Genomic DNA, 16,147 nt, shown 5'->3' with positions numbered 1-16,147 from the left:
TCTTCTTCAAGGCAGAGGGTGTACACTCAATTATTTCCCCATGGGATGGATTTGGTGGTCACTTTGTAGATGACTTTGCAGAAACGGCTGTTTGCCTCCTCTATGGGGATATAGCAGGATGGAATCAGTACCACACTTTGTTCCAGTGCCTTGCGGTATTTCTCCTAGTTGGATTCGCGGAGGTTTCACTGCTTCTTTTTTGAGCTAATGATAGCTGGTTGAAGGCCGTTATGGGTCAAAGTTAGTCTGTGTTGGCTATGTGGGAAGCTATTCAAGACTTGGCATGATGTTGGGAGTAGGTTGCCATGTGTTGTGCTGACCCAGCAAAGGTCAGATGAGGAGTCAAGCCTCCATCTTGCAGATTGGAATATTTCCGGTTGTTTGGAGTCATGGATTAGACTGAGGTTTATGCACCCAATTTGCAAGTTTTGCACTATCAGTGCCAACCTCATTATAACCCCAGTCTATGTGACGACTGTTGAAGCCTCCGATATAGACAGCTGGATCTGATAGGGCAAGGAAAACATGTTTGTCCCAGCTGGCTTTATTATTAACACATGAAATGAAATGAAAATGAAAATCGCTTATTGTCACAAGTAGGCTTCAAATGAAGTTACTGTGAAAAGCCCCTAGTTGCCACATTCTGGCGCCTGTTCGGGGAGGCTGTTATGAGGAACCACATATCACAGAAAATAGTTTTCAATTAACAGTTTAAAAATTCTTAAAATAAAAGAAAACACTTTAACAATTTCTCAAATCTCAAGCAATCATAACAAAGTTCCATCAGGCATCGGTTTATAAACAAGTAAATGGTTAAAACTAATCATGACCTCGCCTTTTACGACCTCTTAATTGCAGCATTAGCAGACAGAGTCTGGGTACCTGAACCTAGGTTCTTTAATAATATTACTGCAACTATATATAATACAATCACTATAAAAGTTTCCTACATTCATCACACCAGCTTCGTCAGATGGGATGCTCGTTTCTTGGATACAGATCAGATTAGTTACACAATTCTTGGCCAGAGTGCTGATTAGTTGTCGTTTTGGGACAGTTAGCCCCTCAACATTGAGTTGCAGGATGTGGAGTGCAGGTCAAATAGTGATTTTTATAGCTGACCATTTTAGATGTGATAGTGGGATCCTTGAGGCCTGAGCTTGCTGAATTCGATTTGTTTGTAGGATCATTCGGCTTCCTCAGGTTCTACCAGGTGCTGATGAGTGGCGCAATGTGAATATTAATTCATGACCGCCTTTATGTTAAATGCACTATATAATTGCAAATTGTTGTTATTCCTGGAAAGATAAATTGTTCTGGTAGATTTTAGCGACGTGGTTGGTTTGATTGATTTACCTAGCCGATTATGGATCAACACAAGTTATTTTTGCCAAAATTTCTCTTAAAATAAAAAACATAGAATCATAGAATTTACAGTGCAGAAGGAGGCCATTCAGCCCATCGAGTCTGCACCGGCCCTTGGAAAGAAGACCCTACTTAAGCCTACACCTGCACCCTATTCCTGTAACCCAGTAACCCCACCTAACCTTTTTGGACATTAAGGACCATTTAGCATGGCCAATCCACCTAACCTGCACATCTTTGGATCGTGGAGGAAATCGGAGCACCCGGAGGAAACCCACGCAGACACGGAGAGAACGTGCAGACTCCGCACAGGCAGTGACCCAAGCCGGGAATCAAACCTGGGACCCTGGAGCTGTGAAGCAACAATGCTAACCACTGTGCTACCCTGCTGCATGCTAGTGGAGTATATTTCTGAAGAGGAGTTTAAAATTAGCCAGAATACAATTGGCCAAATTTTCCAGCTTCCAGATTGTTGGAAACCTAACATACAACCGAAGAAGCATGCCGGGACGCGGTGGAAGACCTGATGCGTTGACCTACATGGGAATTGCCCGGGACGTTTGAACTTTAGATGGGCCTCTGCTCCCTGGGACCATGGACAAATAGCTCAGAGACAACGGCTTTGGACAGTTCCGTACTGCTTACCTTGTTAATTACCTACAAAATTTTAGATAGATTGAAACCTAGTCTAACTTCGGGGTAACTCCAGAACTGATCACCCTCTTCCCAATAATGATGACCTCTCCTTGGAAGGTCTGGTCCATAATTTTTTTAACTAACAATTCAATTTTATACAAGGGGAAGGTGGAATGCATTCAAACTCCCGAGGAATATATGCAACAGTTGAGTACAGGATCAAAGAAACAACATATTGAAGGAGTTGACAATTTAAAATTTGCTGGTTACAACCATTTTCAAACTAATTTACTCTGTAGTGCACAGAATGACACAATCACAGAACTGTTATGGCACAGAAGACGGCCATTTGGATCAGCATGTCTGCACCAGCTCTCCAAATGAGCATTTTGACTTAGTGCCATTCTTCTACCTTTTTCCAATAACACTACAACCCTACACATTATTTGAATAGAAACAATCATCTAATACCCTCTTGAATGCCTCAATTGAACCTAAATCCACCACACATCCAGGCAGTGCATTCCAGACCCGAACCACTCGCTGTGTGAAAAAGCATTTCTCATACCCCATTTGCTTCTTTTGCAAATGAGTTTAAATTTCTGCCTTCTCGTTCTTGATCCTTACAAGCGGGAACAGTTTCTCCCTACCTACATTGTCCAGCCCCCTCAAGACTTTGAACACCTCCATCAAATCTTCTCTTAGCCTTCTCCTCTCCAAATACTCCCATCTACCTTCATAACTGAAGTTTATCATCCCTGGAAACATTTTTGTAAACCCCTTCTGCACTCTCTCCAATGTGTTCACATCCTTCCTAAAATGTGGCATGCAGAACAATACTCAAACTGAGGTCTAACTAGTGCCTTATACATGTTCAGCAAAACCTCCTCGCTCTTGTACTTTATGTCACTATTAATAAAGCGTACAATACTGTATGCTTGCTCTCTCAACCTATTCTGCCACTTTTAATGATTTGTGCAATTATACATCCAGCTCCCTCTGCTCCTGCACACCCTTTGGAGTTGTACCCCTTATTTTATATTGTCTCTCCATGTTCTTCCTACCAAAATGAATCACCTCACATTCTCCGCATTGAACTTCATCTACCACCTGCCCATTCCACTAACCTGTGTATGTATTTTTGAAGTTCTACACTGTCCCCCTCACGGTTTACAATGCTTCCAAGTTTTGTATCATCCGCAAACTTTGAAATTGTTTCCTGCACACCAAGATCTAGATCATCAGGAAAAGCAAGGATCCTTGGGGAACTCCATTACAAACCTTCCCCCAGCCCGAAAAATGGCAATTACTCACTGTTTTCTATTGCTCAGCCAATTCTGTTCTGTCGATATTTTCAAGTGGTCCCCTTGACCTGAAAACTCAGATTACTCAAACTGAAAAAGGATAACTAGTTCTAAATGTAAAAGGAGCAACAATGTTACAAAAGATATTGGAGTCATGAATATTATCATCTTACAATATTTGTTGAGAGTTTCCATAGTTTTGCTTTAAGTTGGCTATGTTTAATCACTTTCTTGGCAAATTATAACTTAATATTATCTGAACACTCTTACGATGCCTGCATTTTGTCATAGGATAATGGAGATCAAAGGCCAGAACTTAGAAATAGAACTTTGTAAGAAAGCATGTTATGAGGTTTCTATGGAAAACCTTAAAAAAATAAATCTCTGTGGATTAAATAGATACAGTACATTTAATAGAATTATTTGTGGGTGCTTTTTGCTTGTAGGAAGAACTGGGCAAAACTGCGAGGATATAAATTCATTACTTACCCTCGTTTTCCAAGGAGCTCAGATTCTGGAACGTTAGGTCCGTAAGTCTCTATATGCAATGGCTGGTAAGCATACAGTGCTTCTTCTATCTTTGGCATTGGTTGTAAAGATATCTGCTGACCCTGTTCACAAAACATATTGAATATTAAAAGAACTATTTCTGAAAGAGAAAAAAAACGAAGTGTATGCAATATCATGTAGCACAAATATCAATGTAGCTCCAATATCACAAATTAATATTACAGCTACAGATTACTTCATGAAAGTCTAGCAAACCAAAGTTCATAAAATGAATTTTAACACATCTTAAAATACACAGAATAACAAGTTACAGCAGGGGAGGGCATTCTACCGAGTGCACCTGTGCTGATTCTTACTCTTCAACTGGAACTAACTATTCTATTTTGATTTTCCTATTTCTGTCAGTTTTAAAAAATACCTCACTTTCAAAGAGTTTTCTAATTCAACTCTTTAACATTACGGACTGAATTTTCATCCTGAGAGCCAGCGGGAAACGCATCCCTGGCAACTCGGACAGGCACACTGCCATTTTACGCTCAATTGAGTGTTGATTGGCAGCAGGCAGGACCTCCATCTGCCTTTGGCCAGAAGTCACACCTTGGAGAGTTGTTGGCACTGTAGTGCCATGCTTTAGCTGAAGTCCCACGACTACACTTCAGGAAAGTACCAGGGAGCCCAGGGGCAGGAGGGTAGGGGATGACCCGAGGGGTTTGGAGGGGGGTGATCTCGGTGTCACAGATGGCGGGGGGGGGGGGGGGGGGGGGGTGTACTCGAATCATACGTACTCGAAAGATTAACTCTTTCTCTCTCCATAGATGCTGTCAGACCTGCTGAGTTTATCCAGCATTTTCTATGGGGGGGGGTGGTGTCAGATTTTCAGCATCCGTAGTATTTCGCATTTATTATAGCATAAATTAATTCAAGGGGAAGCTAGATAAACGCGAGGGAAAATAGATAGAAATACATGCTGATTGGGTTCGATAAAGCAAGGTGTGGGATTGTTCCCACAGCATAAATTGAGTAATCGAGTAGTCGGGTCAAATGCCCTGTTCTGTGTTGCACACTCAATGTAACTATTCGACCTTTCAGAAATTCAAAAGCTTTTGTTAAATCTACCAGACCCTTTTATGTTCCACTCAAATAAAAACATTTGTCTTAATTTTCTTAGTGGCATCACTGTTATACCAAATAACGTATTCAAAGTATGTTTAAGCATATAGAATTCAAAATATCTCCAAATTCCTATAAAAGTCAATGCAAACAAAATCATAAAAGAAATATGACTTTGAGCTTTTCAATAACTAAATTTCTGAAAAAAATCAATTTAGAAAGGCACACAAATATTTACATATTTATTTGAAGTCAGCTAGTTTAATCCAATAATAAAACTGTCCTGTAATACTTTCAACATACGAGAGACAGCCTTTGTTCTCATAAAACAACAGTTTACACCATGGTGGTCAACTCTGTTAAGCCTTGCCTATTATAGCTCAGGAGCACCATTCTGGCATGGTAGCCCCAGTCGCATTTCTTGTAAAGGAAGTAATGGGCTGAGAAAATGCACGACCTGCTGACCGCTGTGAACATCTACATCTCGCTTGCAGGTGTCCTTGTAGTGGAGGATGTTGTCACAACACCCTGGACTAGTGTGCCATCAATTTCAGCCCCACTTGACCCAGAGTCGCAACACAGGTGAAATTAGATTTTATTTAAAATACCAGAGGTCCTTGGCTGAGTCCAATAAACTGCAGTCACTAGGTTTGCAATTTTAACACAAGTAACCTTTTATTATGTACATTATAATTGAACTGACAGAAAATGTAACTAACTATTTAATACCTCTTTCCTAACCCCTCCTGTCTAACTACTCCCACTCTCTACCTACCTACACACACACGCAGCACATAGGAGAAAGGATAGCTGAAAGGTAAAGATAAAGGATCTTTGATGCACTGGGATGACTTCCAGTTAATGTCTTTCTGAAGATCAGGTTTTCGTTTTGGTACATCTTCCTTCTAGGCTTGAGATGGTTTTATCTGGTAAGGTTGCCTACTTTCTCTATAGATTCAGGATCATTTCAAGTTTACAGCAAAGATATGCCAGACACTCTCAGGTTTAAGAACCATACAGCAGTTCTTTCGCTTCACCAAGCAGGAAATAGAGAGAACATGTTCCTTCTCCTTCCACGGTCTAAACACTTCAGTTAGCCAATTGAACCGACTTCCTCCAAAACCGGTTCCTCAAATTCACTCAGCGACTAAAAGTCTCCTTTCCAAAATACAAAACCTGGAACACACTGACCTGACAAGCAAGCTGTTTCAGCTTGAACCTTCTACTTAAAGGCACATCCAGATTAGGGTCCACGGACCAAAAATCATAAAATAAAACAAATGGGAACAAAGGAAATAAACAGGAAGCACTCTTACACAATATGGATACCCAGGAAGTCCTGACCAATTCACCGTACAGAAGATCTTTGGGTAGACGACCATCACCATCTGGTGAATGTGGCAGAGCCAGTGCAGATGTTATTGGCTTAGCAATGAGTGTCTGCTGATAGAAGTTGCATAACATAGTATCGGATAGTACAATATTTGACCTTGTGAGGTGTCAGTCACAAACTTGAAGGATGTACTGTTTTTAAATAATTGACATGCTGAGATGCTATGTATTATTCTGTTGACAAAGTGGAAATTAGGAGATCTTGTGGTGCAATGAGTCGCATCATTACCTCTGAGCCAGAAGATACGGGTTTGAGTTCCTCTCTAATGCCTGATGGCCCCAAAAGATGCAATCATGACGCAGCCAAACAAGGTGATTGTTAACCTGCAGATCCTTACAACATACCGATGGCAGACAGTAAGGAAAGCGACACCTGGTCAGCCATGCTTGATGAGAGTGGCAGCCCTCAAGCTATAACCTCTGGCTTCAGGCTAGCGGCCTGTTTCAGGAAAAGCAAACTTTAGAAAACAGATGTCAGCATGTGCTTTGTCTGCTTGTCTCTAGATGCAGGATGTCTTCTAAGTCCATGTCTATAGTGGAAACGTGTACAATCTACCGCATCCCGCTTTACAGCCACATGGTATAAAGTGTCTACCTTTGAGGTCAGTTAGAGGCTAATTCCTCAGGCACATCCTAAGGTTTGTTAAAGAATAATGTTTTTTCTGTAGATTTGCAGATAATTCTAATGACTAATGGCTCAGGTTTCTCTCTAGATTAGCAGGTGCGTTTGGATTTCTGGTTCCTCCAAAGGTCACAGAAACCAGCAGTAAATGCCTGACTTTCATCCCATTGCTTATTATTTTTCACAAATCAGTTAACAACTTTCAGGAAGTATTGAAAACTAAAATGGGAGGAGATAAAACTCTGATGTTAGCCCAAATATAATAGGTGTTTCATCATCAATGATACTTCCGCTAGAGAAAGCTCTAATTAAGCAGTGATGAAATATTTTACAATTTTTACACATTTTTAAAAAACATGCTGCAGGGCAAATTCAGTTTTTGGTGAATATATTAATGGATATTTGCAGGGCTACGACATAAAATGCAGGGGAGTGGAGCTAGTAAGAGAGCTGGCAAAGCGAGGAGGAGCCGAATGACCTCCTTCTGCACTAAAACTATTCTTTCATTCTATGATTGCATGGTAATAAACTAAATCTCTAACATTTTCTTTTTTTTTTTAAATTTAGAGTCCAAGAGGATGTGAAGATATCTGTTCAGGCCCCAGTGATTTTGCCCCTTGCCTCCCGCAGTAACCTGGGTTAGATCCCATCCGGCCCCGGGGACTTGTCTGCCTGCTCAACACCTCCTCTCCTCAATATAGCGTTCACACACCTATCCCATACCTCAACATCTATCATGTCCTTCTCCCTGGTGAATACTGATACAAAGTACTCATTAAGGATTTCACCCACTTCCTGTGATTCCACACATAACTTCCCTCCATTGTCCTTGAGTGGGCCTACTCTTTCTGTTGCCATCCAGACTCGAAACATTAGCTCCCTTCTCTCTCCCAGATGCTGTCAGACCTGCTGAGATTGTTCAGTATTTTCTGTTTTTGTCAAAAATACATATGTATACCAAAACTCAGAATTGCTAAGATATTTTGTAATGGGCAGAAAACTCTAATTGCCTTTTAAATTTTGATGAAAATGGTATTTATACATGTTATGCATTATACATGTTTCAGCAGTGTTAAGCGATTTACACATATTTAATTTACTCAGGTAGATAAGGGCAAAAATACAGTTTTCTGCTTACAGAAGAAGCATGTGTAGCAGCTGCAACAACAAAAGTGTTCAACAGAATGTTTTCAAGAATACGAAAAGGGCACATTTAACTTAAAACATCAAAACAAATGCTGCTAACAAAGAAGTGTTTAGTTTAATTTAACGTTTTCAATTTATATAGAATTATTTATGAATTCAGATTAATAAAATACTGTAACTGTACACTGGCAGTAACTGTTATTCCATTGTACATGCTTTTGTAAAACAGTATCTGCAACTAGTCCTTCTAGTTTCCTCAGACTGTATCAATTTACAACATCCCATCACAATATTCTTCAAATCTTTTCTATGGTTCTGATGTGGTTTCTATCCAAAATTGCACACAGCAGTCCGGTGTGGCTTAGCTAATGTCTCATGCAGATTCAGCATTATCATTTTGCTTCTGTATCATAACTTGATACAGAAAAACTAAGAAACCTATCTGCCCTTTTTAAAGCCTTTTTCATCTGCAATTAGACATACATATTTCCAATCCTTCATGCCTTTGAATGTTAAGACTATATGTTCCTTTCCTAAACATGTACTATTACATATTCACCTATGTGGAAGATCCTGTGTCATTTATCTGTCCCAGCGACTAGCTTACATGTACTTCTGCGGTCTTGAATGCGTTGACACCTTCCAAATCCATGTCCATCTATCTCAGAGCCTGATCTTCAGCCTCAATCTTCTTATGCCTGATTAAACTTTTTTTAATCTGCACCTTATTCGACTTATTTTTTCTTTCTGATGATCAGCGCCCCTTCCCATCAGTCTAAACTAGGCCCACTTTCATTCCTTTATGCCAGTCCACAAACATCTTTCTGGCTCAGGTTGTCTTCATCTATTCTGTAATGATCATTGGCATCTGAATGTTATTCCCCCTTCAGCATATTTACCTCTGTACTGTTGCTCTGTTTACCTGCTATAAATATGGCTGTTAATAAGGTCACCTTTCTTAATCCTAATTATGAGTATACTTTCAGAGTCGCCAGGTATCTCTTGATACCACCACAAGGTTCAACCCGAATACCGAGCAAAGAGCCAATACACCAATTAGTTAGTTCAAAGTCAATGGTATTTATTTACACACAGTATGATTTACTCATGTATAATAATACTACAAGCTAAACTATCTCTCTCGCTAACACCTATACTTAACTTCGGGTGCCCACTTAGTCAGAGGAACAATGGCCTTTGTTCGGATCTGAGGCTGTTGGGTTTGAAGAGGTAACAGGATTACAGCTAAGGTCGTCCGTCTGGTAGCGTGCGTTGACCTTGAACTTACTTGCTTCTGGTGATGCTGGTGGATGGGTCTCTCCGCTTGAGAGCCGAGTCCAAGAAGCTGAATCTCTGGTGGGGGTTCCTTTTATACTTGGAGGGGCTTCGCGCGCTTTTAGGTGGGCCTTAAACTTGGTCCCAATTAATTGGGCAACTTCTTGATCATTGTCATCGATCTAAACCAATAAAGGGGTGGATGCCCTGATGGCTGGGCGTGTCCTAGGTGGCCTTGCTTTGTTTGTGTCTTTTGGTTGGGGTACTGGCGCTGGGATGTCTGCGACAGTATCGGCTACCTGAGTATTAGTCCTTTGTTCCTCGAAGATGGGCCATCAATATGTTAATCGACCCAGAGTTTTGATTCCGTCTGCAAACTGCCTTCCATTCAGGCTGTGCCTGCTTGTTGCTTTGCATTGTCCACATTTCCCTATAGGCTCTGCGAGTGTCCATTTTGTGTTCTGAAAGTGGCCATCCCAGATGGCTACCCTCCCTCCTTGTGATCCTCAACGCGAAGCATGAAGGATCATATTACTGAGTCAAGTACCCGCAATCAAGGACAGGTTCTACGCTACTCTGTCCTATGGATTGGAACTTTTACCTCAATTGCTTTATATACATCACATTATTATAAAATCCGAAGGGGCGCTATGACATTCAGGCATGCATTACGATTAAAACACGGGAACCTCTAATTATTCTTCTCTAAACTATCCTTAGTTAATTAGAAGAATTTACAACAGTATAAAATATACAATAGCAGCATTACATGTCTCTGCATCGTGTCGGTCAAGTACAGAATTTCACATCTTTATTAGAACAAAACAAAAAATTAGTCGATGCACTTTATTCACTTAAAGCGAGTGGGGGTTTGCTGAAGTCCAAAAATAGGGGGTCTGAGGGTATATACCGGAGTGCGGGAGGCTTTCCTTTGCCATTTCCTAAGTCTCAGTGTCTGGATGACACTGTAGAGTATCGATATGACTAACAGTGCTTCCACGATGTAGGACAGGGAATACCATGTGATAAATTTGTCACACCAGGTTGGTGTATCAGTGGCTGTCTCTGGGTGTGGCGTATGGCAGGGATGGGAAACATTGGTTGTCGTGGAATTGGCAGATAATTTGGTTTCTGTCTTGGGTGGGGACCACATAAATACCATCCTTTAAAATTATGCCGTCATGTATCGTTGAAGTGTTTCTGTACTCATCGTAGGGGGCTGGGTAGTTACCTTTTAAAACTTCCCTGAGCTTTTCGTCTTCCTTTTGGGCCTGAGCCAAATCTTGAATATTGGTCTGTGAGACCTGGACCGTGTGTACTGGGGCACTCTCGGGGGATTCCAAAAGTGACTGTGTCTGGAACCTGCCTTTGCTAGGGCGTCTGCCTTAACGTTACGGGGGGGGGGGGGGGGGGGACGATGGTGGCTACGAACTTTGTTACCGTATTTACGGTCTTTAGCTGTCATGAGAATATGCTGGAGTAAAGGGGCCGAGGGTAGGGGCTTTCCATCCGCGGAAACAAAACCTCTAGATTCCCACAGGGGTAGGAATTCGGTTAAACTATTGCAGACATATAGGCTGTCGGAGTATATGTTGGCTGGGGTCGGGAACGAGTCGGGATGCTCTACAATATATGCTACGGCTACTAATTCAGCTGCCTGCGAACCTAGATGTCCAGGCAATTTCAATGATATCTCCTCTAACGCATGTCCCTGCGCGTCCTCTACATTTATGCCACAACCAGTAATTTGTTTACCATTCAAAATTGTGGAGGAGCCATCCACATAAATCTTTTGGGGTGCGTCTATGTCTGTGGGCTGGGGTTTCTGGGGTGTAGTACCTGGTTTCAGGGGAGCTGACTTGGGTACAAAGGGTCCTGTATTGTGCCTGGTGGTGATGATTTCACACTCATGTGGGGTGCCTGCGTAATGTAAATTATCTGCGAGGAACGTCTGTGTTTTTGTCCTTGTAAGAGAAGGGTCCATCGGGTGGCGCAAATTTGGCTGACTGTGCCGTCCTTTAGTCTACCGTCTAGTGGAAGTTGGGTTGGGGTGTGCTCTGTTAAAATGGTGACAGGGTTGAGTCCGGTTATGTAGGCAAAGTATTGAACAGCCCAAAAAACTGCAAGCAGGTGCCTTTCGCAGGCAGAAAATCCTTGCTCAACTGGGTCGAGAACTTGTGAGGTGTATGCCTGGGGACCTAAACGATCATGTCTTTCTTGGAGGAGTACGGCCGAAAGGATTTGGTCGGTGGTTGCAACCTCAACTGCGTTTGGGGAGAGTGGATCTGGGACCTGTAATGCGGGAGCTATGCTGAGGGTTCGTTTTAATGCATCCACGGCATCCGTGTGCTGTGGAAGCCATTCCCACGGTGCTTGCTTTTTTTGGAATTTGGAGAGAGGGGCTGCCTTTGTGGCAAAACCGTCTATGTGGTTCCTGCAGTAGCCAACCAGTCCTAGAAATGACCGGAGGGCTGTGACATTATGGGGCAGGGGTAATTTGACAATGGACCATAAGACCATAAGACATAGGAGCGGAAGGCCATTCGGCCCATCGAGTCCACTCCACCATTCAATCATGGCTGATTTCAACTCAATTTACCCGCTCTCTCTCCATAGCCCTTAATTCCTCGAGAAATCAAGAATTTATCAACTTCTGTCTTAAAGACACTCAACGTCCCGGCCTCCACCGCCCTCTGTGGCAATGAATTCCACAGACCCACCACTCTCTGGCTGAAGACATTTCTCCTCATCTCTGTTCTAAAGTGACTCCCTATTATTCTAAGGTTGTGCCCCCGGTCCTAGTCTCCCCTGCTAATGGAAACAACTTCCCTACGTCCACCCTATCTAAGCCATTCATTATCTTGTAAGTTTCTATTAGATCTCCCCTCAACCTCCTGAACTCCAATGAATATAATCCCAGGATCCTCAGACGTTCATCGTATGTTAGGCCGACCATTCCTGGGATCATCCGTGTGAATCTCCGCTGGACCCGCTCCAATGCCAGTATGTCCTTCCTGAGGTGTGGGGCCCAAAATTGCTCACAGTATTCTAAATGGGGCCTAACTAATGCTTTATAAAGCTTCAGAAGTACATCCCTGCTTTTATATTCCAAGCCTCTTGAGATAAATGACAACATTGCATTTGCTTTCTTAATTACGGACTCAACCTGCACGTTTACCTTTAGAGAATCCTGGACTAGGACTCCCAAGTCCCTTTGCACTTCAGCATTATGAATTTTGTCACCGTTTAGAAAATAGTCCATGCCTCTATTCTTTTTTCCAAAGTGCAAGACCTCGCACTTGCCCACATTGAATTTCATCAGCCATTTCTTGGACCACTCTCCTAAACTGTCTAAATCTTTCTGCAGCCTCCCCACCTCCTCCATACTACCTGCCCCTCCACCTATCTTTGTATCATCGGCAAACTTAGCCAGAATGCCCCCAGTCCCGTCATCTAGATCGTTAATATATAAAGAGAACAGCTGTGGCCCCAACACTGAACCCTGCGGGACACCACTCATCACCGGTTGCCATTACGAAAAAGAACCTTTTATCCCAACTCTCTGCCTTCTGCCTGACAGCCAATCGTCAATCCATGTTAGTACCTTGCCTCGAATACCATGGGCCCTTATTTTACTCAGCAGTCTCCCGTGAGGCACCTTATCAAAGGCCTTTTGGAAGTCAAAATAGATAACATCCATTGGCTCTCCTTGGTCTAACCTATTTGTTATCTCTTCAAAGAACTCTAACAGGTTTGTCAGGCACGACCAGGCTTACTAAATCCATGCTGACTTGTCCTAATCCGACCCTGCACTTCCAAGAATTTAGAAATCTCATCCTTAACAATGGATTCTAGAATCTTGCCAACAACCGAGGTTAGGCTAATTGGCCTATAATTTTCTATCTTTTTCCTTGTTCCCTTCTTGAACAGGGGGGTTACAACAGCGATTTTCCAATCCTCTGGGACTTTCCCTGACTCCAGTGACTTTTGAAAGATCATAACTAACGCCTCCACTATTTCTTCAGCTATCTCCTTTAGAACTCTAGGATGTAGCCCATCTGAGCCCTGAGATTTATCAATTTTTAGACTTCTTAGTTTCTCTAGCACTTTCTCCTTTGTGATGGCTACCATATTCAACTCTGCCCCCTGACTCCTGAATTGTTGGGATATTACTCATGTCTTCTACTGTGAAGACTGACGCAAAGTACTTATTTAGTTCCTCAGCTATTTCCTTGTCTCCCATCACTAGATTACCAGCGTCATTTTGGAGCGGCCCAATGTCTACTTTTGCCTCCTGTTTGTTTTTAATGTATTTAAAGAAACTTTTACTATCATTCCTAATGTTACTGGCTAGCCTACCTTCATATTTGATCCTCTATTTCCTTATTTCTCTCTTTGTTATTCTCTGTTTGTTTTTGTAGCCTTCCCAATCTTCTGACTTCCCACTACTCTTTGCCACATTATAGGCTTTCTCTTTTGCTTTGATACATTCCCTAACTTCCTTTGTCAGCCATGGCTGCCTAATCCCCCCTCTGATAACCTTTCTTTTCTTTGGGATGAACCTCTGTACTGTGTCCTCAATTACTCCCAGAAACTCCTGCCATTGCTGTTCTACTGTCTTTCCCACTAGGCTCTGCTCCCAGTTGATTTTCGTCAGTTCCTCCCTCATGCCCCTGTAGTTACCTTTATTTAACTGTAACACCTTTACATCTGATTCTACCTTCTTTCTTTCAAATTGGAGATTGAATTCTACCATATTATGATAACTGCCTCCTAAGTGCTCCCTTACTTTAAGATCTTTAATCAAGTCTGGCTCATTACATAAGTCGATGCATTTCTGGTCGATCTCGCGTTTGCCATGGGTGATCACTGTGCCTCAGTAAATTACTTTTTCCTGGAGAATCTGGGCCTTTTGGGGATTTACTTTACATCCAATTTCGCGAAGGAGTCCTAATAATTCGATGAGAAGCGAAATGTGCTCTCCCTTAGTGTCCGTCTGTAGAAGCAAGTTGTCTACATACTTGACAAGGCAATCGGGTCGGGAAAATTTTGCTAATCCATTCGCCAGCTGTCGGTGGAAAATGGAGGGGGAGTTGTGGAAGCCTTGTGGTAGGCACGTCCACGTGTATTGCTGTCCCTGGAAGGTAAAAGCAAATTTATATTGGCATGCTTTATCCAATGGAATGGACCAAAAGCCGTTGCTGATGTCCAAAACCGAAAACATTTTTGACTCGAGTCCCTGTTTTACATTGTCTCGGGACTCATGGCTACGGTGGGGGCTGCTACTGGGGTTACTTTGTTTAGTTCCCTATAATCGATGGTCAGTCACCATGATCATCGGGTTTCCTGACGGGCCAAATTGGGGCATTGTTCGTTGAGGCTACTGAATGGAGAACGCCTTGGTCAAGCAAATTCTGAATGACCTTTGCGATTTCTCCCTCTGCTTGTTGGGGAAAACCGTACTGTTTTGGGGGTTTGGGGTCGGGTCCAATGATGTTTACTAAACCTGCTATCTTGCTGCAGTCGTGCTTGTGCTGGGCAAAAGAAGCTTTGTGTCGCTGCAAAACGTCTCTAACATCCTTGTCCTGACTAATGGCTCGTGGACCGAACCAGAAGTTTCCTGGTGTGCGTAGTCTCCAACTGTGAGCCTCGCGGGGGCTCGTGCTGCCTATGCCATTCTCCACACACATTTGTTTACAGGGTCGAACAAAAGATTGTGGGAGCTCAAAGTTTATCCCCAAAATGTGTTCGGCTGTCTGGGGTAGATCGACTAGAACTACGGGGTGTTTGGTTTTAATGTTTCCTATCTGAATCGCTACAGGGGCTGTGATGTGTCCCTGCTGCAAGTGTCCTGTGAAACCGCTGAGAGTAATGGTGTCTGTGGTTGGCCATGTGTCTCGTTGAAACATTGTGGAGGAATTTAGTGTGGTGCGGGACCCTCCTGTGTCCCAAAGAAATTCTACGGGGTGTCCCCGGACTGTGCCTGCCACTACCGTGTCTTCCGGACTTGTCCCAAAGGGTGTCACAGACCCAAGTTGGGGAGTCCGAACACCGTCAATCGGTGCAGTTCATGTCTGCGTTCTCGGAACGGGCGCAAACACTATGAATGGGCTTGGTCCTGTTCTTATTCAGGGTATTTGCCTGCTGGTTTCGCTACTGTTTCTGGGGGGCATTGCACTCTTGTGCGTAATGTCCTAATTTGTGGGATTTAGGCTGCTGTGTGCTATTTCTTCCCTCGTTAACCCATTTGGGGTTCTGGTGCGTCCTAACTGGATGCATGTTAGCATCTGCCTGCTCTTTCTCTGCTTTACTGTAATCTGAATTTCCCTGAATGGACTGTTCCCAAGCTCGGGACAATCTCTTTAGTACCCATTTCTCATTGTGGGTCTCGTCTGAGGGGTCATAATTGGCGCAAGCTCCCTGTCCTGCTTTGGTCGTGTGAGAGACTAGGATTCAAGTCCATTTGGTCATATTGTCTGGTGTCAAATGGGCGCGGGCTAACTCTCGGAATACTGCTGTGAAATGAATCCAAAGACGTCCAGCAAACGCTGTTGGGTGCTCTGTCTTTTTCTGCCTACATTTATTGAGGCCTTCTACGGGTTCTCCCTTATTGTAGCCAATCGCATCTAGGATCACTGCATGCATTTCTTGGAGGGTGCCTCGTCCTACATTTTGTGGGTCGGGAAGGGCTGCCACGACTGAAGGGTTGAGGCTCAAAACTGTGAGCTTCACTTGCTCTTTTTCATCCAGGCCGTACATGGTCGCCTGTTGTTTAACCTTAGCAAAA

At 42.9% G+C, this 16,147-nt stretch overlaps 1 protein-coding gene across 2 annotated transcripts in view; it reads right to left on the bottom strand.

Moving 5' to 3' along the window:
• The window catches only part of mnat1 (MNAT1 component of CDK activating kinase), a 238,372-nt gene that overhangs the window by 108,608 nt on the left and 113,617 nt on the right, over nt 1-16,147 (bottom strand). For both annotated transcript variants that reach the window (XM_072491853.1, XM_072491861.1), the window contains exon 7: nt 3,795-3,916. In XM_072491853.1, coding sequence (XP_072347954.1) covers nt 3,795-3,916 — 122 coding nt within the window. The remainder of the gene's footprint in view (nt 1-3,794; nt 3,917-16,147) is intronic.

The sequence above is a fragment of the Scyliorhinus torazame genome, chromosome 2 (assembly GCF_047496885.1).
Source record: "Scyliorhinus torazame isolate Kashiwa2021f chromosome 2, sScyTor2.1, whole genome shotgun sequence".
Taxonomy (NCBI): Eukaryota; Metazoa; Chordata; class Chondrichthyes; order Carcharhiniformes; family Scyliorhinidae; genus Scyliorhinus; species Scyliorhinus torazame.
The sequence above is the reverse complement of the archived record's forward strand: the minus strand, read 5'-3'. Positions and strand labels throughout refer to the sequence as shown.